We start from the raw sequence: 27,419 nt of genomic DNA on the forward strand, positions 1-27,419 counted from the left end.
AATGATGGTGAGGGGAATGGTTATCTTTGAAGAAACCTTTTAAATTGTTCTGTTTAGACTGTTTATTGTTTGGATGAAAGGTTGCTATTCATGGCAAGTAAACTTGGTATATAAAGATTGAAATTTTCCAAAACTAAATATTACCAATTGTAGAAAGAATTCTTAGTAATACTGTTTAGTAATATTTGATGTATTTATATATGTAATATATTTTATATATCTGTATTTTTCATATTTATAAACTTATCTGTTATATAAAGTAATACAGGCCTTTAGATTAAAACCTAGATTGGAATTATTATAACTTCTAGGAGTACCTCAACACAGAGCTTGTAAATTTTTAGATTTCTTTAAGAATCCTCATGGGCTTCCCTGGTAGCTCAGCTAGTAAAGAATCTGCCTGCAATGTGGGAGACCTAGGTTTGATCCCTGGGTTGGGAAGATCCCCTGGACAAGGGAATGGCTACCCACTCCAGTGTTCTGGTCTGGAGAGTTTCATGGACTGTATAGTCCATGGGGTCGCAAAGAGTCAGACATGACTAAGCAACTTTCACTTGCACCCACTTCAGTATTCTTGGGCTTCCCTGGTGGCTCAGCTGGTAAAGAATCCTGATGCCTGCAATACGGGAGACCTGGGTTTGATCCCTGGGTTGGGAAGATCCCCTGGAGAAGGGAAAGGCTACCCACTCCAGTATCCTGGCCTGGAGAATTCCATGGACTATACAGTCCATGACCCCATGAGTCAGACAGGACTGAGTGACTTTCACTTTCACTTTCAGACATACAGGGCACTGGACAGAAATATACTGTTAGGCAGCTGTTGAGCTAAATGAGAGTTAAAAAAAAAAAAAAAGATATATAGCTACATCAGAATTAAGATAGGTTTGTTGTTGTTGTTAATCAAATAATTATCTTTAAAACCCTAAAGGTTTTCTCAATGTCTGTTTAATTTCATATTAATCTTACATAGTTTTATAATGTTTATCATGATGTTATATAAGATGAAGAGATACAAAGCTATAGAGAGACTAAAAAATTAACAGTAGGTAAAGGAGAAGAGTCAAGGAAGGAAAATAACAGAATCAGAAAAAGTTGGGTCCTGCCTGCTAACATAGTGGTTATCCCCTGTGTACCCTGGATCAGGTGAGGCTCAGTGTTTTCTCCTGTAATAGGGCTATTTCTTACAGAATGGAGGTGCAAATTAATGCCCCTTTGCTTCCCAGTGTTCTGACTACAAATACCGCTCACATCTGTAGACATCTTCAGACTGTTAAAATCGTTATATCAATTGAAATACAATTCTCAATGCAGATAGCTGTTTACCCTTTCCAGGCAAATAAGAGGCTGAACTCATTTGTAGGAATCTAAGAGATCATGCTGTATAACAATACCCCAGTTATCTGAAGCTCAGTCGCTCAGGTTCCTTCAGAAACAGAAATCCAATCCCTCAGGAAATGGCCTGGGTTGGTTAGTTTTTTCCGTCATTTATTCCACAATATTTACGAAGCTCCTGTTAAATGTAGGGCCCTGTGCTAAGTAAGTACTAGGGCCCTGTGCTAAGTACTAGGGGAAAGTAATGAGCATGTTCTCTCGGCCTGCCTTTGAAATCTTACCCAACTCTGAAGGTCCATCTCGAATGCTGCTATCAGTAAAGACTCCCCAGAAGCCCACCGTGCTTGAGCTCACCTTTGACTCACTAATTCATCTGACACTGTGTTACCCTGCTACAAGCAAGGTGTGTGGTTTTAGGCTTCATTTATGTCTCTCACAGACCACATTAGGCACTACGTAAACATTTGTATTGACTTTATAGTGAAATACCTGTCCCAAAATAACAGACCACAGCCTCGACTATCCTCAAAGACTTCCTGAAGCATGTTTCTCCCACAGTCTTTTTTTAAAAGTTTGGTTGCCTCCCTTTCTGGCCTCTGCAAATTAGAAGTGAATGGGAGTGGGGAAAGGTTTTTACTGAGACAATCTCCATAAGGTGGAGCTGGAAGATTCAAAGCAGCATTACCATGGCAACATATTTTCATAATGATGACCTGCTTCACTAAGAAAAGTTAAATTATATTTTTTACCCTTTGTTTGAAAGGAAATGGCAACCCACTCCAGTATTCTTGCCTGGAGAATCCCATGGACAGAGGAGCCTGGTGAGCTACAGTCCATGGGGTCACAAAGAGTCAGACACGACTGAGCAACTAACACACACACACCCTTTGTTTACAGTAGTGGAGAACTGTATAACAATAATAAGATGCTGGTTATGTGAAAAAAATCAGTTGTGTAAATCTGGAGGTTATCTCCCCAAGTTCTCCACTGGTGAGAAGAGACACAGCAAAGCCCCCTTGAGCTCTGTAGTATGTTTATGTGTATATTCCTGACGGGACACTTTGTATCTCTGTTATTTCACTTTTAAAGAGTGCAGTTCTGTGCATGTATGCTAAGTCGCTTCACTCATGTCCAACTCTTTGAGGTTCTATGGATTGTAGTCCATCAGGCTCCTCTGTCATGGAGACTCTCCAGGCAAGAATACTGGAGTGGGTTGCTATGCCTGCCTCCAGGGGATCTGTCCAACCCAGGGATTGAACCCACATCTCTATGTCTCCTGCATTGGCAGGTGAGTTCTTTACCATTAGCGCCACCTGGGAAGCCCCCAAAGAGTGCAGTCACCAGCCTTATTCAGATAGTTTCAGGATCCTCAAAGAAGCTTATGACATAAGTAAGAGCTTTAAGGAAAGGAAGGAGACAAAGACAAAACATGAAAAATAGACATCTTGGTAAAGCCCAGAGTTTTTCTGTAGTGGATGCTTTGAGGTATGGCAGGAATTATTTCTGATCTGGCTCCTTCATTCTTTGACCTGTTGAAGTTTCAGGTCTTTGTGTGTTAGTAGCTCAGTCGTGTCCGACTCTTTGCGACCCCATGAACTGTAACCCGCCAGGTTTCTCTGTCTATGGAATTCCCCAGGCAAGAATACTGGAGTGGATTGCCATTCCCTTCTCCATTCAAGTTTTTAGGAAAAAGCATTTAAATTAAAATTTTATACAGCAGCCTATTTCTTGAATACTGTGTAAATAATATTAATTTTTACAAGCAATTCTAAGTTGTTATTTTTGATTATTTAAATTGCATTAGATTTCTCAAAAGCTATTTAGAAAAAAAATTACAATAGGAAGGCCTGTCCATTGTTATTTTTCAAAAGGAAAGCTGGTTTTCACAATATTATTCACATTTTGTAAACAGCATCAATGAACCTGCACATAAAAGGTTAAATGTTTGCAGACCATTCTTTTTTTGCCTCAAAGATCAGAGACAAATTACTATTTTTATTTTACATTCCCTTGATGAGGATAATGATAAACAGCTGTCACTTCAGTGCTTAGACTGCAAAGAATCCTATCGCAATCCTATAATTTAAACAAAGAAAAAATACACAGTCATACACAGTATTCATACAGAAAAGAGAATCATAGAGAATTTGCTTAAGGGAGCATTTGCTCTCTGCAGTTACTCGGTTAAAAGAAAAAATTCTACATATGTACATTTCCCCCATTCATCTTAGACATATTAGAAGGGACAATTACTCCTCTCTTTCTAAAATCATAACTTGAATTCTATGACTCCCCATCATGCCCATGGTCTTATCAGAGTAGTTAAGATTTACATGTAACTACACATCTACTAGGATTTCTAAAACCTAAAGAGAATTTCTAATTATTTTACTAGTTATTCTGAAATGTTTCTTCTTTTTTTTAATGTTGAGAATTGAACTGTTCAGTGTTCTCTATTCAGTCCAATTTTTTGCTTATTACTTTCATCTGGTTTCAAAAAGTGAAAGTCAATGTCTTTTGCATATTTTGATATGCAGAAATTAAAGCAAGGCTAGAAGTTAAGTATAGGGTAAAGTGGGAAAATTTAGTGTTTCTATATGAAAATAGAAATGGTGGTATAATTTTCCTGGTGTTTCATTTTCCTAGAGGTTCTTTTAATTAATACTGTTTATTCCGGTTTTCTCTTTTGGCTCAATCATATTTTTTATTTTTACAAATATAAGTATTTAAATGTCATCTTTTCCTAGAAACTCTTTTTACATTTATTATTTTATCTGTGAAACTGATTTGACAAATTATGGGTTTTTCCCCTTTTCATAATAGTTCTTATTTTTTTTTATACCTAAAAAAAAAATAGAAATTGGCTTCACATTGTATCCAAGGATCAAACCCAGGTCTCCCACATTGCAGGTGGATTCTTTACCGACTGAGCCACCAGGGAAGCCCAAGAATACTGGAGTGGCTAGCCTATCCCTTCTCCAGGGGATCTTCCTGACCCGGGAATCGAACTGGGGTCTCCTGCATTGCAGGCAGATTCTTTATCAGCTGAGCTACCATCGTAGCCCCTCACATTATATTCACCTTATATTTGTTGAACATTTCAGCTCTCAGAGCCTCAGCACGCTCTTAGGTTGATGATAACAGGTACCCACCTCCTAAGGCTGTGGTGTGGATCATCTACGTAAAGTGTTTAGCACAGTACCTAGAACACAGAAAGTGCTCAAACATGTTCCTGGCAGAGAAAGTATGTTGATGCTAAAATGCCATCATCCCCTTTTGTTAAATACGACAGCAAAATCCCAGTATGTTTCAGGTCAGAGAGACGAAATAAAATGCATTTTATCTATTATGGAGATATATATTGCTTTACGTAAAAGGTGTTTTCCTCAGAAAGCTGTAGGTCATGTATTTTCACTTGATACATACAGGATTTCATCGTCATTTTATCATCCTCACTATAATCAGGGCTTCCCTGGTGACTCAGATGGTAAAGAATCTGTCTGCAATGCAGGAGACCTGGGTTTGATCCCTGGGTCAGGAAGATCCCCTGGAGAAAGGAATGACAACCTAATCCAGTATTCTTGCCTAGAGAATCCCATGGGCGGAGGAGCCTGGTGGGCTACAGTCCATGGGTTCGCAAAGAGTCAGAGGGGACGCAGCAACTACTACTTTCACTTTCACTATGATTAAGTAGTAGTGGATCCTAATTCATCAACTTGGGATTTCTCTCATCTCCAATTTTGTAACAAATAGGCACTCTTAGAGATCCTAAAATGTACTGAGGCAGCCTCCTTGATTTAGGCAAAGCCTTTTTAGTATCAACTCCTCCTCCTTCTCTTTCTCTGGTACATCAAGCTTTGTGCTAGCTGATGAGAAGGGAGAATTAAACAAGACCCTGGAGTCTAATAGTGGGAGAAGCATACCTAGGCTGAATATAAATCATAGATGGTAGTACAAGACACAGATGAAGTACTGTGCAGGGAGTGACGGTGGGTCTGAGGGCCACTGGGAGTTTGTCTAGAAGAGGTGATGGTGAAGCTGACTTTTAAAAGATAAAAGGTCTTCACAGATGGAAGGAGGGGATTCCAGGGAAAGAGACTAGCTTGTAGAAAACATGGAGATTTAAAAATAGTAGTTTGCTATTTTTATATTATTTGAATTGAAAATGTCTTGTGCTCAAATTTTTCAGCTTAAATTTTCATAATGTGTGTTGAGAACCTAGCAGCTCTCTAACTCATTCCATGAATATTCAGAAAGGAAAGAAAGAAACTAACATTAATGAGAAGCCACAAGGCCCTTAGCTACGTTACTTCATATGCATTATCTCATTTATCCCCATTTTAAAGATGGGGAAGCTGAGTTTCAGTTACATTAAATAAGTGAGGTGTGGCCACACAACCGTACCTAATAAAGCCTGAGTTTAAACCTAAATTTTTACTTTCAAATACGATGCCCTTAAGACAACATTGCAGTTACCACTGATTCTTAGAATTTAAGCTTAGTGTGGCACACAGTCTTCAGTAGTTTTTAATGCCCTGGGGAGTTTGTTTCACTGCCTTTGCTGATCTTCCCTCTATCACTTTACCACTTTATCACCCTAGTTACCTATTTATCCCAAATCCTATTGTGCGTATATTACAAATTAATGATGAAAGTAAGGAACTACCTGATTTACTTCTTTCAGTGACCAAAGACCATTTAAAAAGAAATGGTATAGGCATAGGGAAACAACTGTCATTATTGACATCTAATCCCCTCTCTTGCTGCAGCAGCAGTAAGATGCCTCAGAAATGTCCTCCAGTTGTCATCATGAAGTATGTGACTCGACTCAGGTTTGGAAAGTAACTGTTGTGTTTTAGAGTTAGCACATATTATTTTAATATTTGTAAGGTGTTAGAAAAGCAACAGAAGCCTATATAAATGTTTAGAACTAATTTCTATCTTTGTTATTGTTGATCTTGTGGCCTACAAATATGCCTTTCACACATACGTATTGATCCAAAGTTAACACTTATTTATAGATCCATTTAAGCAATTCAGCACAGTGCTTTGACAAGAACTGATTGGATGATTAAAAACCTGGCAGATCAAAGTAGGTACATTTCCAAAGAAAATTACTTCATGTCCACATTGGAAGCAATAAATTATATCCCCCTCTTTTTTTGCATTAGTAATTAAATCTTTCCAAATGCTAGAAAGCAGCCAGACCACTAACAGTATTTGTATCATGTTCTGGGGCTTAGATGGTTCAACCTGACTTGAAATGGAGACCATTTATTCTAAATTGATTTCAATGCCAAGCCAACAGGTCAGCCCTTAATGATGAAGATGCCCAGCCCAGCCTCTGGTGGATAAGCCAAAATTAATTAACTCAAGTTGCAGAGTATAGAAAACAGATGCTTCTCTCATGTTGCACAAATAAATGCTTTGTGTTTGGATGTATTCTGTTTTATTCAAAGAATAACAAGTTGGAAGTTAAAACTCTAAGTTTTTCACAGTGGAGCCAGCCTTTAGTAGTGATGACAGAAGCATGAATTTATAGAACAAATTCCAGCAAGTGCATGGAAAAATGCATTATTCCCTGTATCTCTTATTTTGGCTCCAGGCCAGGCCTAGGAGATTTAGTTTTAAATCTGGACTGATCCAAGTGCTGATCCATTCCAGAGCAGACCTAGGAGTTCCAGAACACCACCAAGGTTATTTCTAATCTATAGAATCCCTGGAGACCCCTCCCAGAGGTTTACATCTGCATCAGATACTTGGATTCAGTTCTTTGGCCAACTTGAAAATGACTTAAGATTACATTGTTCTCTAGAGGTACATTGTTAGGTGCACTGTTTATCTGATTGTCTGTCTAAACATTCATTCAGAATCCCAGTATTTTGCTTTTCCTTGATTGTGGCCGGCTAAAGGTAGAATAATAACTGCGTGGTTCTGATCTCTTTTCAGAATAAATGGCTGTTTGATAAGATAAAGATGTTACCATCTGGTAGTACAACTTCAAATTCAGTAAACAGAAGTCAATCATATGATAATGTCTGGTATTTTTTTTTCTTCTGAATCAATGTGAAATAATCCTTGTTTTTCTTTCCTTTCTGTTAGACTGAAAATGATGAGAATGGCCAAGCAGAAAACTTTTCTATGGACCCACAGTTGGAGAGACAAGTGGAGACCATTCGCAACCTTGTAGACTCCTATATGTCTATTATCAACAAATGTATCCGAGACCTAATCCCAAAAACAATAATGCACCTTATGATCAATAATGTAAGTGTTTATCAGCTGTCTCATTTTTAACTTCTAATCCCATACTAGCGTGGAAATTGCTCACACTCTCTTCAGCTTCTTTGTGATATTTTCTGGATGGTCAAAACACCTATTACCCAGGCTTATCATTTTCCATTACAAGTGGTAATTGACTGAGTGGAAGGGAACTTAGGAAAGAAAACATAAATTACTTCTAGCTACAGTAAAGTGGTATTTCCTATTGGCTGTCTCCTCTAGAAGGGTGTGAATTTGCTCATGATAAAGCAGAGAAAAAATACTATAGTCAAGGAATAAATTAGTTGCAAAGCCAGGAATAAAACCAGATACCCTGGCTTCTAGACTTTGAAATTAAAAGCAAAAGATATCTATTCTTTTCTACATATTCATACAGAATACGGTAATATGGTTCTTCTCACCTTCTAAAAATTATAGAATACTATTTTAACCTAGCAAAGGGCTTTTTGCCCTATCACCATGGATACAAAATGAGTTTCTTTTTCTTTTCTAAGGTAAGATGATAGAACCAAGGATCTCAAAGTAATTGATCTATATTTCATAGAATCTTTCCCTTTTCATGGTTATCTTTACAGCAGTCAGGAAATGATACTTAAATTACATGGTCTGGTTTGGTTCTTTTGGTCGCTACTTTGCTAAACTATAAATAATACCGCTTTATTTGAGAACTTATCTTTTAGATAAGATAGGCTATAATGGGGTGTTTTATAGCAGGCTTTTCTGATTCTTGAAAAATACAACACCAATTTTATTCTTTATTATCTTCTAAGGACACATTTTTATTTAAATCAATAATATATTATTAGCATTTGCTTGTAACAAAAATTAGATGGTAAAGTACAAAAGAGCCCCACCCTAGAATTCAGGAGAAACCTGGATTCTATACTTGGTTCTGTTACAAACTCTGTTGTTGTTCAGTCGCTCAGTCATGTCCTGCTCTTTGTGACCCCATGGACTATAGCACACCAGGCTTCCCTGTCCTTCACTCTCTCCCTGAGGTTGCTTACTCATGTCTGTTGAATCGATGATACCATCCAACTGTCTCAACCCCTGTTGCCCCCTTCCCTTCTGCCCTCAATCTTTCCCATCATCAGAGTCTTTTTCAATGACTCGGCTGTTCGTATCAGGTGGCCAAAGTATTGGAGCTTGTTTCAGCATCAGTCCTTCCAATGAATATTCAGGGTTGATATCCTTTAGGATTGACTGGTTTGATCTTGCTATCCAAGGAACTCTCAAGAGTCTTCTCCAGCACCACGGTTCAAAAGCATCAGTTCTTCAGCACTCACCCTTTTTATGGTCCAGCTCTCACATCAGTACATGACTACTGGAAAAACAGTAGCTTTGACTATACAGACCTTTGTTGGAAAGTGATATCTCTGCTTTTTAATACACTGTCTAGATTTAACCTAAAACAATCCTTTGTGTCTATTTCCTCCATATATAAAATATGAATCATAAAAAGGTATCTGGATTAGTTATTTGTTCCCCAAGATAGTATATATGGAAGTATCAATACAATGAAAAGTATAGTTGTAAGAAACTAATATGGCTGCCTACTAAAGAATTGAAATAACCATTATCCATATATTAAGATTCCTTTCAAAATTCTAAGTTTGACAGTTTGTTGTTCATGATGTATGAGTTCCTTGACTTGAAGACCCCAGTCACATGAGCAATCTTGTTTCTAACTCACTTTATTTTCATACACATTTCATTTATTCAAACAAGGTGAGCAGAATGCTTTGAAGTATCAGCAGCAGGTAAGCAATGTATTGGAAATGTATTGGAAACTATAAATTATATACTTAAGCTTAGTCAATGGCCTGCTGTGTGACCTGAAGCAAATCATTTGGCCCCTCTAGACTGAAGTCAGTCACTTCTAAGACTACACTAGGAACCCTGAGCTGCCCCCCAGAATTGTCAGAGAACATAATAAATGTGACTCTATGCCATTTTGAAAAATATAAAGTACTAAACAAATAGTCTGTGTATTTTTCAAATTACCCTCTTAACTTCACTTAAATGAGTTCAGGTTGTTTTGCTGTGGAATCCAGGCACTTGCTTATTTAAACATTTTCCTGATTAAGAATCATTTATCTTTTCCCTGTTTTACCTAGAGTCATTAGTGCTGCCATCAGTTCAAACGCTGCTCTGCTCTGCACTATATTAAATCATCAGCACAGGAAATAGCACTTCCTGTCTATAGCTGTGAGGAGTGGCTTGACATAAATTAGTCAAAAGGGGGAAAAAAAAACTGATTGCAGATCTATCCTACTTTCACCTTCTCAAGAAACACACACACACAAAGAAACATGAGGATAATTGCCCTTACCCCTCACCACTCACTTGCTTTATGAGATGGCAAAACCCCTACCTAAAGGTATTATCCATTGAAGTGAAGTTCTGCTAATTGTCCTCAAGGAGACCTCACATAAGAGTCATGAGAAAGAACACTTCAATTAAGACTTGATCTCCAAGGTCAAACCTTGAGGTAGAGATTGATAGGAATGTGGAGAAAGTAAAAACATTATGTAATGCTGGATTCTTATGACATTATGGCTATCTTTGTTTGAATATAATATTTTATATCTACCAGAAAATAGTTTTATACATCTAGGATGATTGCTTTCCTTTGGATATTATTTTATCCACATTTTTACCATATATGTAAAAGTATATAGAGCTTCCCTGGTGGCTGAGTGGTAAAGAATCTACATGCCAATGCAGGAAATGCAGGTTCAATCCCTGGTCTGGGAAGATCCCCTAGAGAAGGAAATGGCAACCCACTCCAATATTCTTGCCTGGAGAGCCCAGTGGAGCCTGGTGTTCTACAGTCCATGGGGTCGCAAAGAGTTGGACATGACTTAATGACTGAAAAACAAAAATGAAAGTATATAGTTTTATATATGTGTGTGTGTATAATATAAATTTATATGTATAATTATGTATATGTAAAAATACAAATCCCTTTTAAAAAAAATATATTCTCATGACATCTTATGGTACAGAACGTCTGATCCCTTTTTGTTCATTCCAAAAGCACCCTTTTGAGTACAAGGAACAGAAACACACTGAATACCCAGTACTGTGTCATACATATGTGTTGATTTTTTTTTTTTAAACTTAAAGTGAAGAGATCTTCAAGTGAAAGAATTAATCTTAAAATCATAACAAGAAAACTAAATACTTTGACTCCTCATTCTGAATTCCATCTCCTTAACCCCGCTATTTCTAAAAATGGTTGTGGATGAAAAAGCCAGTTGTTCCTGCAGAACTGATAAATGCCTAAAACCGGGTCCTCTATTTGTTAACTATCACTATTGAAAGCCAGGCTGTGGCCTTTCCTCTCTGAAATGGGAATGGCTACTCTGCCTTCTGAAAACGAATATGTTTCAGCCAACTTTCATAAAGTTCAGAATTTGGTGGGCAGTTTCCTTTGAAAGTTTACATTAAGTGTTCTGCCACTCAAGTCTCCATATGGAATTGTTTAAGAAGTTTAAAGCCAGCAATAAATGCCTCGCCTCAGACATACTGTAAGCCTTTGTCTATTGAAATGCAGCAGCTGTTTCATTGCTTAAACATACCAGGTAACAGCGGCACAAAGAAATAGCAAGTTTATGACAGGCGGTTTTTCCGGACAGGCTACAGGCAAAGCGACAGAGTTTTGTTTGAGACTTTAAAGAAAACACACATATAACACCGCATAGCAAGCACATCTCGATGGCCTCTTCTTCTAGCTCACACTACCAGAAGTTCTCGATTAGAGAATCAAGAAAGTGAATCCAGCTTTATTTGAAAAGTGTCAGTGGCAAAGCAGCACATCAGTTTGTGTTTGAACCCATAGGACAGCCACCTGTTGGGTACTCATGATTTTGTTCCGTTTCAAATGAAGAAGTTGAGGCCCCAAGAGGCTAAGTGACTTGCCCAAGATCACACAGCTGGCGGTGGCAGGATCATGACTAAAATCCACCTCCACGTCTTCTCATTCATGGTCTGATATTCTCTCCAGTCCACCACCAGACAGTGCATATGGCAAGGTTCAGAACATTGTTAGTCTTCTCAAACCAGGGGGGTGGGCTCTGATCCCCATAGCATATACATAGGCTGTCTTCCCAGAGGGTTCATTTTACTTGAAAATTTGATTAGGGTTTGTTTGAATACGAGAAACAATGTTTTGAATCTTAACTAGTAAGTAATTTAAAACATTGTTCCTTGTAGTCAAACAAACCCAGCTAATACAAAATAGAATGTAAAGTTTTATGAAACATTTTAAGAACCAAATATGAAACCTGGAGGCATTTCACACTTGGAGCCTGTGCCCCTGGACCCCTGGAGGTCTACTTTCACTCTCCTTGGCCAGTGGCCCTTTGGTGGAAAATTAGTAACATGTGCCCTAGTTCCACAACTTATTGTAACTTTAATGTGTATGAAGTAGAGTGTTATTTTAAATGTTCATTATTTGAAGGGAAAGAACATCTTAAATACCAGAGCACTAATTTATTTCCACCAGTCAAGAATTCTGTATCCTGCTCAAGAAACAGATCCCAACTAAGACCCAGAAGCCTCACAAGCCCCACTTTTGCTCCCCTCCACCCCCCACCATCACTCACCACCAAAGGTAACTCTCCTGCTTTACATCATAGATTAGTTCTGCCGTACTTGAACTTTGGAATTATACGGTATGTACTTTTTTCTGCCCATCTTCTTTGCTCAACCTTTGTGAGTCAAAGGATATTCCTTTTCAAAGGAAAACTTGGTTGGTCTTTACCAAAATGAAATCCTGGGAAATGGAAAGCAGTCTTAAGTAGAAATTAGAGAATTGTGAGATCCCAAGGAATCTATATATTCTAACCAAGCCCCTCTCTAAAGCTGAACACAATTAAATTTCTTAATTACGTTTTTATAGGTATATTCATGTGAATGAAACTTATCACTGTGCCATTCTGTGGCCCCTCCTGTCTCGAAACAAAAAGGTTTTAAGGAAATGGTCTTCTAAGTAACTGAATTGTATGAAAATTCTATAAATATCTCTTCTAATTGTGAAGGCTTTAAATGGTTTTAGTAATAAAGACAAAGAAGAAAGTTAAAGATTCAAAAATACTGCAGATTGCTAGAGAAGGGTTAAAGTCAGAAAGAGAGGAAAACATGTGGAACGTTTTTAATGACCTCACATTCCTTTACACTGAGCAGAACGACATGGCGCAGTAATGCCTGTTTATCTAGCCTGTGGAGTTTGAACTGGAATGAGGCTTTGTGCGTGAGAATTTTTTGGTGAACCTCACAAAGATGTATAGGTTATAAGGTGTTATAATTAAAGCCGTAAAGCTTCTTTCAAATCTCACATCCAAGTATAATTAGTTTAGGTCATGTTCTGTAAGGTATTTTCTCAATGCTATCATTTAAAAGGGATCCACTTGGCCTCCAATTGTGCAGAATCCTTGATTTAAATATTTGTAACATTGACATACAAACTGCTCAGAAAGTCCCTGAAGTGTCTGGAAACTCCCCAAAGTCCCCCCTACCTTTGTTCCAGTTATAGCATTACAAAGTGAGGCTAGCAGGAGGAGAAGAGTTTTAAATTTTCTTACGTGCAAAATAAATGTTAACTTCGCTCTACGTGAACTGTGTCACTTGATGCTGGCACTATTGCCCTAGCTGCCTATCTCTACATACCTAATCCCAATTTAGACCTTATACTATAAAAAGATAGCTTTTGTTGATGGAGCACTGCCTAAATGCTAGGCATCAAGCCTACCAGGCTCCTCTGTCCATGGAATTCTCCAGGCAAGAATACTTGAGCAGATAGCCATTCCCTTCTCCAGGGGATCTTCCTGACCACGGGATCGAAACCAGGTCTCTCTCATTGCAAGCAGATTCTTTACCATCTGGGCCACCAGGAAAGCCCTGGCATCATGCTAGGCAATATATATTCACTGTTTCACTGAATCCTTGCACCAACTCTTTTTTTTTTTTTTTTTTTCTTATACCAACTCTTGAGGCAGCTCCTACCTTTAACCTCATTTTGCAGATCAGGAATCTGAAACTCAAAAATGTTAAGTTTTTTGTCCAAGAACAATAAATGTTAGAGCTAGGACTCAAATTCATTTTTGGACTGTGACACGTGGCTTGTGGGATCTTAGTTCCCCAACCAGTGATCGAACCTGTACCCCTACATTGGAAGCATGGTGTCTTAACCACTGGCCCAGCAGGGAAGTCCTGTAGGACTCAAATTTTGAGCTGTCTCATTCCAAAGAATATGCCCTTAACCACTGTACTATATTGCCACTTTCTCTTATGCTAAAAATCATTCATATTATTTCAGGACATTGCTAAATCTATTGGGTAGTAGGCAGGTTTTAATGTGTAACATTTTGATGTGGAAGAGTTGATTCAAGGCAGATCTTTGATCAGAATGCCGAAGCAGGCTCTTATTATTTTATTTCATGGTTTGTTTGACAGTTGCTTCTTAATTCAGATCTGCTTTAAATCTATTCTTGGAAGGACCTTCTTTTAAATTGTGTTTAATAGATTCTAAGTGATACTCCAGGAAGATGTAAAGCTTCAAAAGAGCTTAACCTAACTGATGGTCAATGCCAGGAAACTTGTCTGGTTTTGAGTTTGGAGTTGCACCATCTCTCCAAGTACTTACACACCTCACAGTGGAAGATTTGTGCAAATGTGTATGACTCCTTGGGCACCTGCAAGTGTGTTTAGCAGTAAATAAATCTTCAAGGAGGAGAACAGTTCTTAAGCCAAATTTACTGTCTTTTCTCTAAACCTGACTTTCCTTGACTTCCACTCACCCAAACTTCAATGCTTCAAGGGTCTTTGTTCCTTTCTTCCTTGCCCCTCATAGCCAAACAGCACCAAGTCCAGCTGGTTTTTCCTTTATAATATCATTTATCTGTGTCCATATTTTCTATTCTACAGCAACCTTGCTAAATTAAACCCTTATCATTCCATAAATCTGCAGTGATCTTCTGACAGAATTCTTTATCTCTACTACCACTCTTGCAAATTCTTTTCCAATCACAGCCAGATTGACTTTCCTAAAACTCTCTTTTATTATTTCACTTACTTGCTTTAAAAGCCTTCCATGGCTCCCCATTGCCAAGTGGATAAAGTTCAAATACTTTTCCTTGGCTTTCAAGGCCTTCACATCTGGCCCCAAGTTACCTGGCCAAATTTACCTTCTACAGCCATCACACATAAACTTCCCCTTCCACCAGACAGTTGCCTGGATACATCTTATGTATTAGATTGCTTCTACATTTAAATCATTCCTGGTTTACAGAATATGTACAGAGAACAGTTTTTATTTATTTCACAACAGAGCTGTGATTTAGCTGAATTCTCTGATTAGTAGAATTATTCATATGGTTTGATACCTTTAAAAAATAGTGAAGTTATGTGTTTTAGAATCTTGTCATTTCTGAGTTACAAATTTAACTACAACCCAGGAATCTTGAGCATCTGATAAGTGTTCTGTTGTCTGCTTGAATTTGTAACAATTAAATATACTCGCTTTTGGCCTTTCATAGATCTAGTGACTCTAGATAAGTGTTAACTTTCTCTTAACAGAGGCATTGAAAAATTCAAGTTGGTTTATTTTTCTAGGCTTAAGTTAAGTGACATACTTGTGTACCACACTATAATCCTGACGCTTAACTGTAAATTATCTTTTCTAGTCACTCAAAGTGAGGCAAGGGGGTCATGGAAAGAGCACTAGACAAGTCCGAAGATGTGGGGTTCAACTTAATGTTGTGTGACTTTGGGCAAGTTACTTAACTTCTCTGAGCTTCATTCAGTTCCTTCATCTGTAAAATTGGGATAATAATACATGCTTCATACATATGCAGTGAGAATTAAATCAGATACCTTGTGAAGACACATTGGATTTCATTGATTCTCACATTCACTTTTTTCCACATTTAACATTTCTGACACGAGGATGCATGTGACACTCAGTGATACCTTGGCATTCTGTCGTAGTTTAGTTGACAGTGGTTTTCCTTTCTTAGTGGCACGTAAAAGAGTGATGTGTCTCAAAATCAGGGGTGTCTTAGACTTGATGAAATACAGTTATTGATTCTCTCTCCCTCAAGGCTATGTGACAACCCATCCTTTCCATTCTCATCCTGCCACAAAATGCCCCTCCTCAAAGACTCACATGAATTGTTCATATTTTAATTTATTTTCTTATATGAAATTTTATGTCATATAAGGTTAACTATGGAACCTTATGTCAGTCTTCATCACTGTTAAGCTCTGGAAACCAGAGAATGTATCACTTTTTTTGTAAATGAACTTGCATAATTATATATGATTCTATATTTAATACATATTCACTGGTACTAATTCCACTTTTGAGACAACATGGAAACCTGGGGTCTTAATAGTATTCCAGGGATTTTTGGTAAAAGATAGGTAAAGGGCTGAAACACCAAGGAATACATAGCTTGTGTTACTACCTAAGTTTCCCTACATCATTGTTTCCTATTGAAAATACCACCACTTACCTGCTGGCACTTTCCCTTGTCTATAAACCAAGCAGCCACAGACAACACTGCAGAAATGCTTGTACGACCAATAGGCCTTGTCCTGATGATGGCGAGGTTTGGCCCTCTTTTCAACTACCTGTTTTTCTTTAGTATCAACGGCCGTCAGACAGAGAGGAAAACTGTTACTGGTATCGGGAGGCTAATGAAGAAAGAAGAGTGAACATGCATGATGGGTCCCCTTTCCCAGAGTGAACTTTTGTGGACTTTGTCCACAGGCTCTGAACCAGTTTATCATTCAGTCACTCATTCATTTCCATTTTTCACTTTTCTGCGGTGACTCGACAGGTTAAAGATTTCATAAATTCCGAGCTCCTAGCACAGTTATATTCTTCAGAGGACCAAAATACCCTGATGGAGGAGTCTGTGGAGCAGGCTCAGCGCCGGGACGAGATGCTTCGAATGTACCAGGCCCTTAAAGAAGCCCTCGTGGTCATCGGCGACATCAACACAGCCACGACGTTCACACCCGCACCACCACCTGTGGACGACTCCTGGATCCAGCATTCCCGCAGGTAGGAAGATGGTGCCCCCAATGCCAGAGGCCTCCCAGCTTGTCCACAGTCGTTTTCTGAATGTGCTTCCCTAAACCGATACGAAGAAGAAGAAGTGAAATCGCTCAGTCATGTCCGACTCTTTGCGACCCCATGGACACCAGGCTCCTCCGTCCGTGGGATTTTCTAGGCAAGAGTACTGAAATGGGTTGCCATTTCCTTCTCCAGGGAATCTTCCCAACCCAGGGATCGAACCTAGGTCTCCTGCATTGTAGACAGACGCTTTACCGTCTGAGCCACCAGGGAAGTCCAATATGAACCTAAAGCAAAAAGAGGAAAAGGATTATTTAAGTTCAGGAGGGATAGAGAGAGTCAGATAGTCTCAGCTCCTTTCAAAAACAAGCACAATATACCTGGACAATGGCATGTTATACAGCCATTAAAAAGAATAAGTACTGAAGTAAAAAGACAGTCCAGTTAATGTGAAGCTTAAAAAAAAATTTAAATTATAGAATGTTGTATGCAAAAAAGCAATTTATGCATATATATATATATATATATGTATATATATGAGAGAGAGAAGATAATATAGAATATAGATAAAAAGGATACCCAGGAAAAGATACTGGTTGTCTCCACAGAGGAAGGGGTGGGGAAGGAAACTTCCTTTCACCTTTTACCCTTTTATAATATCCCTAATGTGTATCTGAGTTAGTCAGATGATACTTTTTTAAACATAGTCAATTATAACATATTTTTAAGGATGACTTCTGATGGAAAGGAGGATGAGCAAACTGATGTCTCTCTCTGTCCCCAGGTCCCCCCCTCCAAGCCCCACCACCCAGAGGAGGCCGACGCTGAGCGCACCTCTCCCACGACCGACGTCCGGCCGGGGACCTGCACCCGCCATCCCCTCCCCGGGACCCCACTCAGGGGCGCCGCCAGTGCCATTCCGGCCGGGCCCATTACCTCCTTTCCCCAACAGCAGTGACTCGTTCGGGGCGCCTCCGCAGGTTCCGTCTCGGCCCACTAGGGCCCCTCCCAGCGTCCCGAGGTGAGTGTTCTGCACGCGGCCGAAGTAGGGGGGTCGCGGGGTGGGATGCTCGTGGGTTCTCTTCTCATAGCGTGACAGACAAAATTGATTTGGAAAAGAAAAGGGCAGAGATACTGTCCTACATGTTTGCTGTATCCCCTCCCCCAGGAGAGGAATCATAGGAAGATTGCTGAGCCCACGACTCCATTTAGAAACCAATATATGAACTACACTCTCCTTTCTCTACTGGCACAAACTAAATGAACCACAGAAACTTAGGTCCAGATGAATGATGTTTTGGCAGCTATTTGTAGGATTTGACAGAGAACTTTGAAGTGAAAGAGCCAGTGGCTGGTTTGCTGCAAGCTGTGTGCACCCTAGGTCACCAGAGCATCACAAGCTAAGGCCTAGCCTCTTCTATTACCAGAGGAATTCTATAAAACCACTGACTTCAAGGAATATTATCCATCTGCCCTCCGAACTTTGACCCTTAAACCCAATGTCACTAACTTTAATGTAGGCTGAGTAAAAATCTGGCTGATTCATCTGCAATTGTTTTTTAACACAGACATATGACTGCTGTGTGCGGTCACTGACAATAAATAGAACAATGTACATTTGAATAATACATTCTGGCATTTATAAGCAGATTTTCAGGCTTAATTGTGAAACAAAATAGCTAATAAATAACTGAAACTTGAAATCATGTATACCACATATAGTTGAAACTATAGTCTCACCTTCATACATTTACAGTCAATATATTAATTAGAGATTTTGAAAATAGAGAGAATTAGGGTTTTGTTTTTTTTTCCAACATCAGAAATTTAAAAAGGAAAGAAAATAGCCCATAGAGAAAGCTAGTTTTTTCAAAGTTCAATTCAGAGGATTAAAATATTTGTATACTCCATGAAGGAAAACCTTACTATGCTTGTACTGTCAAAAGAGAAGTGCTTTCTGCCTACCCATGAAGTCTGAGTCACCTCACCCTCTGATTACAGTGCTTACATTTATTTCAATCTTCAGGGCTGTTGGGTGTAATGAAGAGAAGAAGGGTATCCTAAACCACTAAACAAAGGGAGGTGTAGAGGAATAGAAGGGAAGTGAAATCAGAAGATTTGATTTGCCACAGGTCTTGGGAAACTCAGACTGAGCCATGAGTTCCTCATCTATGAAGTAAAGACTCACCAAGTTTGTTGCTCAAATCATATGAGATGGGATATTTGAAAAAGTCTCATTAACTGTAAATCACAGTGGATGTTATTGCCATCACCATTGTGGTCCCCATCAGAGAGGATATGTGTACTCTCAAACCAGGTTTTTTTTCCTCTAACCTCAGAAAATTGGATTTATAATTTACTTGGAACTGAGCTTACTTCTAGTATTAATAATAAAAATGATAATATTTATTGAGCTCTCAATGTTTGCTTTGCGTGCGTGCGTGCTCAGTCGCTTTAGTCGTGTCTGCCTCTGGTGGCTCAGTCAGTAAAGAATATGCCTGAAATGCAGGAGGCCCAGGTTTGATCCCTGGGTTGAGAAGACCCACTAAAGAAGGAAATGGCAACCCGCTCCAGTATTCTTGCCTGGGAAATCCCATGCATGGAGGGGCCCAGTGGGTTACAGTCCGTAGGGTCACAAAAGAGTCGGACACAACTTAGTGACTAAATCACCACCACCAAAATGTATGCTAGGCGCTGTCCTGAGAGTTTTGCAGGTATATTTTTGTTGAATGCTCACAACAACCCCACGAGTTAGGTGATTGTCCATTTTACAGACTAGATGCAGAGGTTAAGCTGTTTGCCCAAGGCACTCAACCAGGCCCTAACAGAGTTGGGCTTCAACACCAAGCAGTCTGACTCCAAAACTGTCTCCTAACCATAATGTCAGGATTTCTCCATCTCAGCGCTACTGACGTTTTTGTTGTGTGGGTCATGCTGTGCATTTTAGGACGTTTAGCAGCATCCTGGCCTCTACCCACCGGATGTCAGTTGCACTCACCGAGTTGTCACCACTGAAAATGTTTCCAGACATTGTCACTGGTTTGGGGGAGTTAATCTTCCTCCCCTTGAGAACTTCTGTACTGCAGCATTCAAAAGACCGTCCCTTCCATGTAATTAAGCATAAAGGTCAGCGCTGAGCCTCACTTATAAGCAAAATTAAATTATTATTTTAGGAAACTTAAAATTGACTGGGAAAAGGTCTGCCATTGTGCCAAGAACGTATGGAGGCCATTGGGGGAGGGCTGTTAGAGTCCCACACAGGAGCCTTGAAGTCAGCTATTTTGTCTGTTTAGCTATAAGAAGGAACGAGAGCAACCTGGGGATGCCTGTCTTCAGGAATGAAAGTGCATGTCTTTGCCTGCTCGCTTGGCTGCTTCACCTCTTTGTTTCAGATAAGCTGACTTGCTAATACCCTTCAGAGATACTGCTGAATGCTAAATTGATTTGTTAAGCCAGGTGGAGTTGCCCTTGGTATTTCTGAGCTCACTCACAGAGGGTAGCCGGCAGGAATCAGCCTCCGGAGCCTGAGCTGGAGAGGGAAACCTCCAGGTTTCAGTCGTCTGCACTCGGGAATTTATAGGACAACAGTTGTGTTACTCAAAATTTTTAGGGTATTCTCAAGTTAGAGCCAGACTTAATTTGATCTGGCCTTGCAAAGAGTCTCAAATGTAAAACAGAAATGAGAGTTCTGAGTAAAAGAGGAAAGTTGGTTGTTTTCTGCTGAGCCTTCGAGTTTCAGCGCCAGTTCTGCGCATTGGGAGGGAAATCCCTGGAGGGGCAGGGGGGTGGTCACCTGAGAGAGAGCAAGAAAGACTCTGTCAGGATCCTTATGCCTATTAAAGTTTAGCTTTAGATGGAGAATTCTGACCACATAAAGTCTGTTTTTAATAAAAGCCAGAGCGGGAATCCTACCAAATGCAAGCCAGAAATGAGGTTTAAGATTTCAAAAAAAGAAAGAGAGAGGAAAGGAAAGAGAGACAGAGATAGAAAGAAAGAAAGAAAAAGTTAAAGGAATTCTTGTGGAAACTTCACCTTGTTCTATTTATTTATGTATTCTCTTTTCCCTCCATGACTTGCCTCCATTTTCTCTATTAAAATCTAAAAAACTTGAAATGCCATTATCCATCATCTTCAGAAAACCAACCCTTAGCTTTCCGAGAAGGAAATTTAATTTTTTTCCCCAGTCCTTTGCTTTCTTAAGGGCCCTTTCTCCCCTTTTATCTGAAACCAGAAACTCATAATATGACAAGACAGCACAAGGGGTATCCCGCCAGCTCCCTGTTGGGCTTTAATGTTACAAAGGCAAACACTGAACTTTTAGCAGCAGAGGATTCTGCCATGCACTGTGTGCCCGAGCTTAGTTTTCTTCCGGATAATTCACAGTTTCATTAGCAGGCTATGATCTTCACTTTTAAGAGCATAGATTTATTATGACCCTATTCAGACATAATGAAAGTGCTTACAGTTGTACAGAAACCATGAGTATTCTGGGTGGGTTGTTTTTTTTTTTTTTTTTTTTTTAAGTGATTATTATTTTATCTTTCCATTTCAATGTAAAGAAAGAGGAAGGAGAGGGGCTGGTGGAGTCATTTTTGGCCCAGGTTTTCTCAGCTGCTCAAACTGTTCTGGTTTATGTGCATGGAGCCTTTCAGTGAGGGAGCTAGAAATATTGCAAACTACATGCCTGCTTTAATTAATTCCTCCTGAACTAGGGAAGCATTTCTGTCCCAAAGAGGCTCATCAACAGGGATGATTCTACCATTAGAAAGTTGACTGTACACAAATCTGACTTGGGGAACATTTTCTGATGCTAGACGGTTTCGTGTGTCCCCCTCCTCTCTCACCTCCATCAGCTTCTCTGGAGGGGCTGAAACCCAGTTGGAAAACCCCATTTAGTTGTATCCTTGTTTAGCAAGATACTCTTAAACAGACCTCAGTACCTCTTTAGGGGCCCTATTCTTTTACTTGAGGATCCTAATGTCTAGGGCTGATGTAGCTATTTTCAGTTAGAGCTTCTTAAAATTAGCTAATTGGGAATCACAGCCTTTGACATTAACAGAACAAATTAACTGAATCAGAGTGTGTTTTTCCTGGCAACGGTGACTCTGGCATTATTTTATTCATTTGTCTTCTCCCCTTTCCTTGGACTAAGCTATTTTGCAACGGTCAAAAGGGGATAAGGGTGGGAGGAAGGGTCTCTATCCAAGGAAAAGCAAACTTCACTTACCTCATCACCCAGTCTTCTATTTAAAAAAAAAAAAAAAAACACTTAAAAAAAAAATAGAAGTCCTTTTTTAACCACCCCCTATCACCAAGTCTGATGGTGTCTTTTAAAAATGACACAAGTGAATCAGAGGAGAGGGTTAGCTTTTACTCCAGCTCATTCACATGACAGAAACACAGCATGGATATCAAGAGTGCTGGATAGAAAGAGTCTCTCTCTGGGGAGGCCCATGGTGATACCGGCATCCCTGCCTTGCAGGGACAGCCCTGGAATAGCATTAAGATTACCCCAGGGCCTCCCACTTGCACTCCTTCCATGACTTAGTTTCCCTGACTTTACATGGAGCACCTTGAGAGTCTCCTCACAGCCCCACATTCTCAGTAATTCATGGTTCAACTAACCATAGCAAAAGATACATCAGTTCTTTATGTGAAGAGACAGTCCATGCATGCATGTTCTTTTCTTTACAAAGGTAAAAGCCCTTTGATTCTCTTTAATCTTGTTTTAAATGGTTGACCTTGATGTCTTCTGTACCATGTCTCTTTTATGCATACATATTTTATGCATTGATTTAACTGACAGATAACACAGAATCCCTTTCACCTAGGGATAAAGCTCCCCTGTTTTGTTTTGTTTTTAGCCAGTTCCCCAAATTTTGAATAAGAGAAAACCTGTGATTCTTATGAGTGTGTCTTTGCATCCCTAATATCAAGGTTTGGTGCCATGAAGGACGAAGCTGCCGAGCCTTGAAGTCGTGGGCTCAGGGTTCACGGACAGTTAAGCAACTTGTGGGACTAGCCTGTGTCTGACTCCTCAGCAGTCATGTTCTGGAAACATCCTGACTTACTCCCTCCTCAACAGCCCTCTAAAAGCATGACTTCTTTTAGCAGCTGAGTGTCTTTGGACGAATGATGAATTCATCTTGTGATTTCTGATTTCAGCCATGAGCTTTCTATTTTCCTCACCATCTTTCTCCTTTAAAGAACAAACAGATAAATTTATGATTAGGTGTATTAATTTTTCAGGGAACAGTTATTATATTTAGCAACTGGATTTAAAAATCAAGCAAGGATTTTTACAAAGTATAATTGCTGAGACTAGAAACACCTTCAAAGCATTGTTTCTGATTCTTAATATTTGAGGCATATTGTGAGGCTACTATGTCACAGAATTTGTTACTGAAACCCCAAATGTAATTAATAATTTGTTGTAGGTTTACCATGAGTTGTCATGATGCTTAATATATTTCCATGAATATAGGAATTTGGCCACAAGATGTTCACTAAAGAAAATATCTTTAATTTTATTTGATCCTCTCTATTAAATATTTCATCAAAATCATTCAAATACCACAGTGATTCTGGTTGTAACATAATAATTCACTAAAGTGGATCAATGGTTAATGTCAAAGGTTTTCTTTCTTCAGGGTCTTGGTTTCATTCTAGTTTGAGTGGAAGTAAATTAGTCTGGTGGTTTCCTTCTTGGGTCTAGCAAACTTGAGTTACTTTACACAAACATCTCCATCCCACCACAGTCCAGACTGACTGGCAGTCTATTTAGGTCAGGCTCAGGAATGTGGGAGCTTTACAGCTGTGTCAAGATAGACTTCAGATTGCCTTTAAATTTTCAATGTGCCCCTTATCTTACTTTTCCAAACATCTGATATTGCAGGAGGGTACAAGAAAAAGGAAAATAAGAAAGGATCTACATGAGACAGTACAAACAACAGAAATGCAGACAGAAAGCAGGGCAATAAATATAACAATAGACCATATACCATCTCAGCCCCATGGTAACTGGCACTGAGTTAACAAAACAACTTCTTCCACGTCTCACAACAAATAATAACAAATAGCTCTGTCATTGTTCTTGTTTGGGGCTGTACATTGCTAAGCTTCAACAATGAAGGGAAAGCCTTTCTGAGTTTCAGGGTAGCCCATCCACCCCTGGTTTCACCTGATCGAGGAAAACAGCCAAGACTGGAGTCTGGCACAAGAGCCATTGTCCGGTGAAAAACGCACAGTCAATAGTTATTATTCGTCCTGTAGCCAGTCAGCAGCCAACTGTCACCAGCTGGAATCTGCTGAATGTTCCTACATACAAGTTGATGTCAGCTGAAAGAAAAGAAAACAATTCTACCCAGTGTAAGCAGACCCACAGTCTTGTAGACGCACACAAGCTAGTACTTCTGTTTCATCACTGCCCTCTTTTGTCTCCCTCACTGTAAGAAAAGAACGGTTTTACGGGGAATGATTTTTCATTTTCAGGCAGTTATGGTCAGATGGCATGTTTTTCAATGACTTCAGAGATTCATGGCACAGCATGATCCATGGCTCTTTCACCTCTAAATTTTCTGTAAGCAGCCAGCTCCAAGAATAAGCTGCTGGATGCTTCTTCCTCCCTCTGATTTATCAGTTACAAGGAAAAAATCAGAAGTGAAATTTAGCTTACTAGAGCCACTTCAGCCAATAAATAGCCAGGAAATTAAACATGAAAATGTAAATGCTGCATTTTTCACTCAGAATATGAATTACATGCCTACCTCCAGTTGTATGAGAGAGGAACTGAGGATTTAACTGAGGGTTTGATGGCTGTTGTCTACTTGTCATAATTTTATTTTATTTTATTGCTGCTTAAATATAGAATTTTTAAATGCCCTACATTGAAACCCTCAGCTTACTGTAGCCAACATCTTGTAACCATTGTCTAGGGGAACCTCTGAATCTAAACATATATTTACACCCTTTAGTTGCCAAATGAAATCCATCTGGCTTACCCAGTGCTGTTTCCAAAAGAATATTACACTTTTAGTCTGGCCAGTATTTTTAAATGTAGAAGAGGAGGTGGGGGGTGGGGGGCGTGTTGGAAAGGCACTGGGTTTATAAGAATCTGCCTGTGTACTGATGCCACATTAACAGTATTTAGATGAAGTTTAAGCTCATGTGGCAACTCTGACCATAAATAGAATTCCTACAGAGGGCAGTGTCGAAAGCCACAAAGAACTGAGGCAGGCTCATCATGGCACAATACTTTCTTTTCTTTCTGGCTAATTTTTAGGCATCAGAGCCACATGGTAGGCAAATCCACAAACAACGAGTGCTCTAATTTCTGAAATTATTTTTTAACCATTCCCATAAACACCAGGAACTGTCCACTCCTGTTCTCCAGCCAAAATTATCAGCTCACATGAATTGTAGAAAGAACACATTCCATCCAAGGACCAGGGGGAAAGATGCATAATCAAAATGGTAAATGGCAAAATTCTCAATTGCTCATGGTCAATGACAAGGCCAGGCCTTCTTGATTTTAATTGCTCAGACACATGGAGAATTCCAAATCTTCATAAAGTCAGCATTTTCCCCCACTGGGATTAAACACTGAAAAATGGGATAATACTGTTGTTGCTGCTGTTATGGGAACCCAGTAAATGTGTAGGTTAATATAAAATTTAGAAGTAAACTTTATCCTTTTTCTGTTTTTGTTTTGGTTTTGAGAAAGAGAGAATAAGGGAAAGACTAGATAACCACCAACTAGATATATCACCACAAGTGAATCCCCAGGCATCAGTGGCAATTTTGAAACCCGAGAGAAAGGAGACCTCAGGTGGCTCTGAATATGATTTGGAAAATAATCTTATTTTACAATCAAATATGCCAGTTGCCTCCACCATGTAAATAGATACCTGTATTAGGTTTCAGATTTTCGTGAGCAGCTTTATCTACATTTCAGTATATTTGACATTCATCTAGCATGAGACTTTTTATGATAAGAGGAGATGGGAAAGCCTTTTTTAAAGATATTTTGCAGCTTAGAGAATCTAAAATGAAATTATTCCACTTGGAAATGGATAATTATGTAAGGTATATTCTGTACCATGTGCATTTTTAAACTTTATATTAGGATTGCTTTTGAAGCCAATTTTAAGAGTGAATGCAGTTTTTCCCTCAAATAAATCTCCTCCTAGTCTCGTGCTCAAGTGTTTTCGCCAGAAAGTCTGCACTCTGCTTTGCCTTTTAGACCACCATTCATGGAGTAAAGCTATAAAAATGAGGAAAACGTCTACTTATTTTTAAAACAACTAGAATTTCTTTTTACTTCTTAGCAGTATTGGAAAGTATTTTAATAACTAAAATAATAAAACTTCATGTGAGGCCAGTGCTACCTTAATTATTGCCTCTTGGGGTGGAAAATTAAGGAAACATTAGTAAATGTGTTAACTAGAGAAACCACTGCAGTAATTTCCCTCCACGTAACTGGGTCTAAAGTCACAATAAATCCATGCTGTACATATCCTTTGAAAGAAAGAAAAGTTATAGTTTTAGCTGTAATAGTAGTAGTATCAGAACTCTCAGGACTGAAATTAATGGACCATAAAAATCCCTGCAATTCATCAGCGGACTTTGATTAACCTACTTAAATGCTCTCCAGTTCAGTTTAGGGATCTGTGATGAGGGTTGTTGATATGATTCCTAGATTTGTTTTAATATTTCGAACACTCTAAACTACCCTATTACCATCTTAATACTCTAAAACTAATAAGTATTTGGAAATTCATTTTGAGGCACCGTATCTTTGAATAAACATGTTGAAATCGTGTTTCTTGCTTTTGCTTAAAACTTTGGTGTGTGATTGATGACATCTTGTAGATTTCCCTCTTTTTTTTTTTACTATACTCGCCTCCTTCAACCCAGGACCCTTTCCATTTGATATATAGTGTTTATTCAGTCTTGTGACTGAACAGCACATGAGGCATTCATACCGATAACCACGGTTACTGTGTTGTTCCCTTCCCTGTAGAGCAAGAAGTCTCAGCAAAATATTCTTGAGGGTCACAGGGAATCTTTGCAACTTACAAATACTTTCCCAGTCTCTGTAGACTATTCAGGTTTCTGTCTATATGTTGTTATTTTTATCATTAAAGTTAACCTTTACATTTTTGTCTGTGGATTTCATACCACTTATTAAGGTGCATTTTGAGGTACAAAAATATGGAGCTAGAATGACGAAGGTAGTGCTGACCACTGTCTCCAGTCCGGAAAGCGATGTTAAAGCAGAAAGGCAAGGTTTTAGGACATTTGTCTTTACTGCATTCTCATTGCATTCCTGCTTTGTACTCCCCGTCATTCTGATCCCTTTTGTCTCTAAGTTAGGCACTACACCCAATTATATAGGACGGTCTTCCGTTGGTTACTTCTGTCGGACACCTGCCTTCTAGCTGTGTTTGGCAGGCCCGCCAGATGAGGTAATAATCAGAAGAAAATGTTCTGGTTTTTTGGCCCCATCCACGTACAAGATTATTCAAAACAGTTTTCTGTGAGTGAGAACAGAGATGCTTTGAGATCCGTTGGTCTAACATTCTGTGGGGGTGTGAAGGAACAAAACTGTAAACTTTTTTGATCCCTTCTAGAAGAGTGGAAATATAAATTACATCTGCCTTTGCCCATCCTCTCAGTGATGGTTACAGACAGATATATGTAGAAATGAGAGCCTCTTATT

The 27,419-nt window shown here is 39.1% G+C and overlaps 1 protein-coding gene across 9 annotated transcripts in view; it reads left to right on the forward strand.

Annotated features, from left to right (window-relative positions):
- DNM3 (dynamin 3) overlaps positions 1-27,419 on the forward strand; it is a 651,174-nt gene that overhangs the window by 603,008 nt on the left and 20,747 nt on the right. For 6 of the 9 annotated variants that reach the window (XM_059875294.1, XM_059875295.1, XM_059875296.1 and 3 more), the window contains 3 exons: positions 7,435-7,599; positions 16,461-16,687; positions 17,484-17,720. In XM_059875294.1, the coding sequence (XP_059731277.1) occupies positions 7,435-7,599; positions 16,461-16,687; positions 17,484-17,720 (629 nt within the window). The other 3 variants (XM_059875293.1, XM_024976120.2, XM_059875292.1) reach the window with 2 other exon arrangements.

This window comes from Bos taurus, chromosome 16, assembly GCF_002263795.3.
Source record: "Bos taurus isolate L1 Dominette 01449 registration number 42190680 breed Hereford chromosome 16, ARS-UCD2.0, whole genome shotgun sequence".
Lineage (NCBI taxonomy): Eukaryota > Metazoa > Chordata > Mammalia > Artiodactyla > Bovidae > Bos > Bos taurus.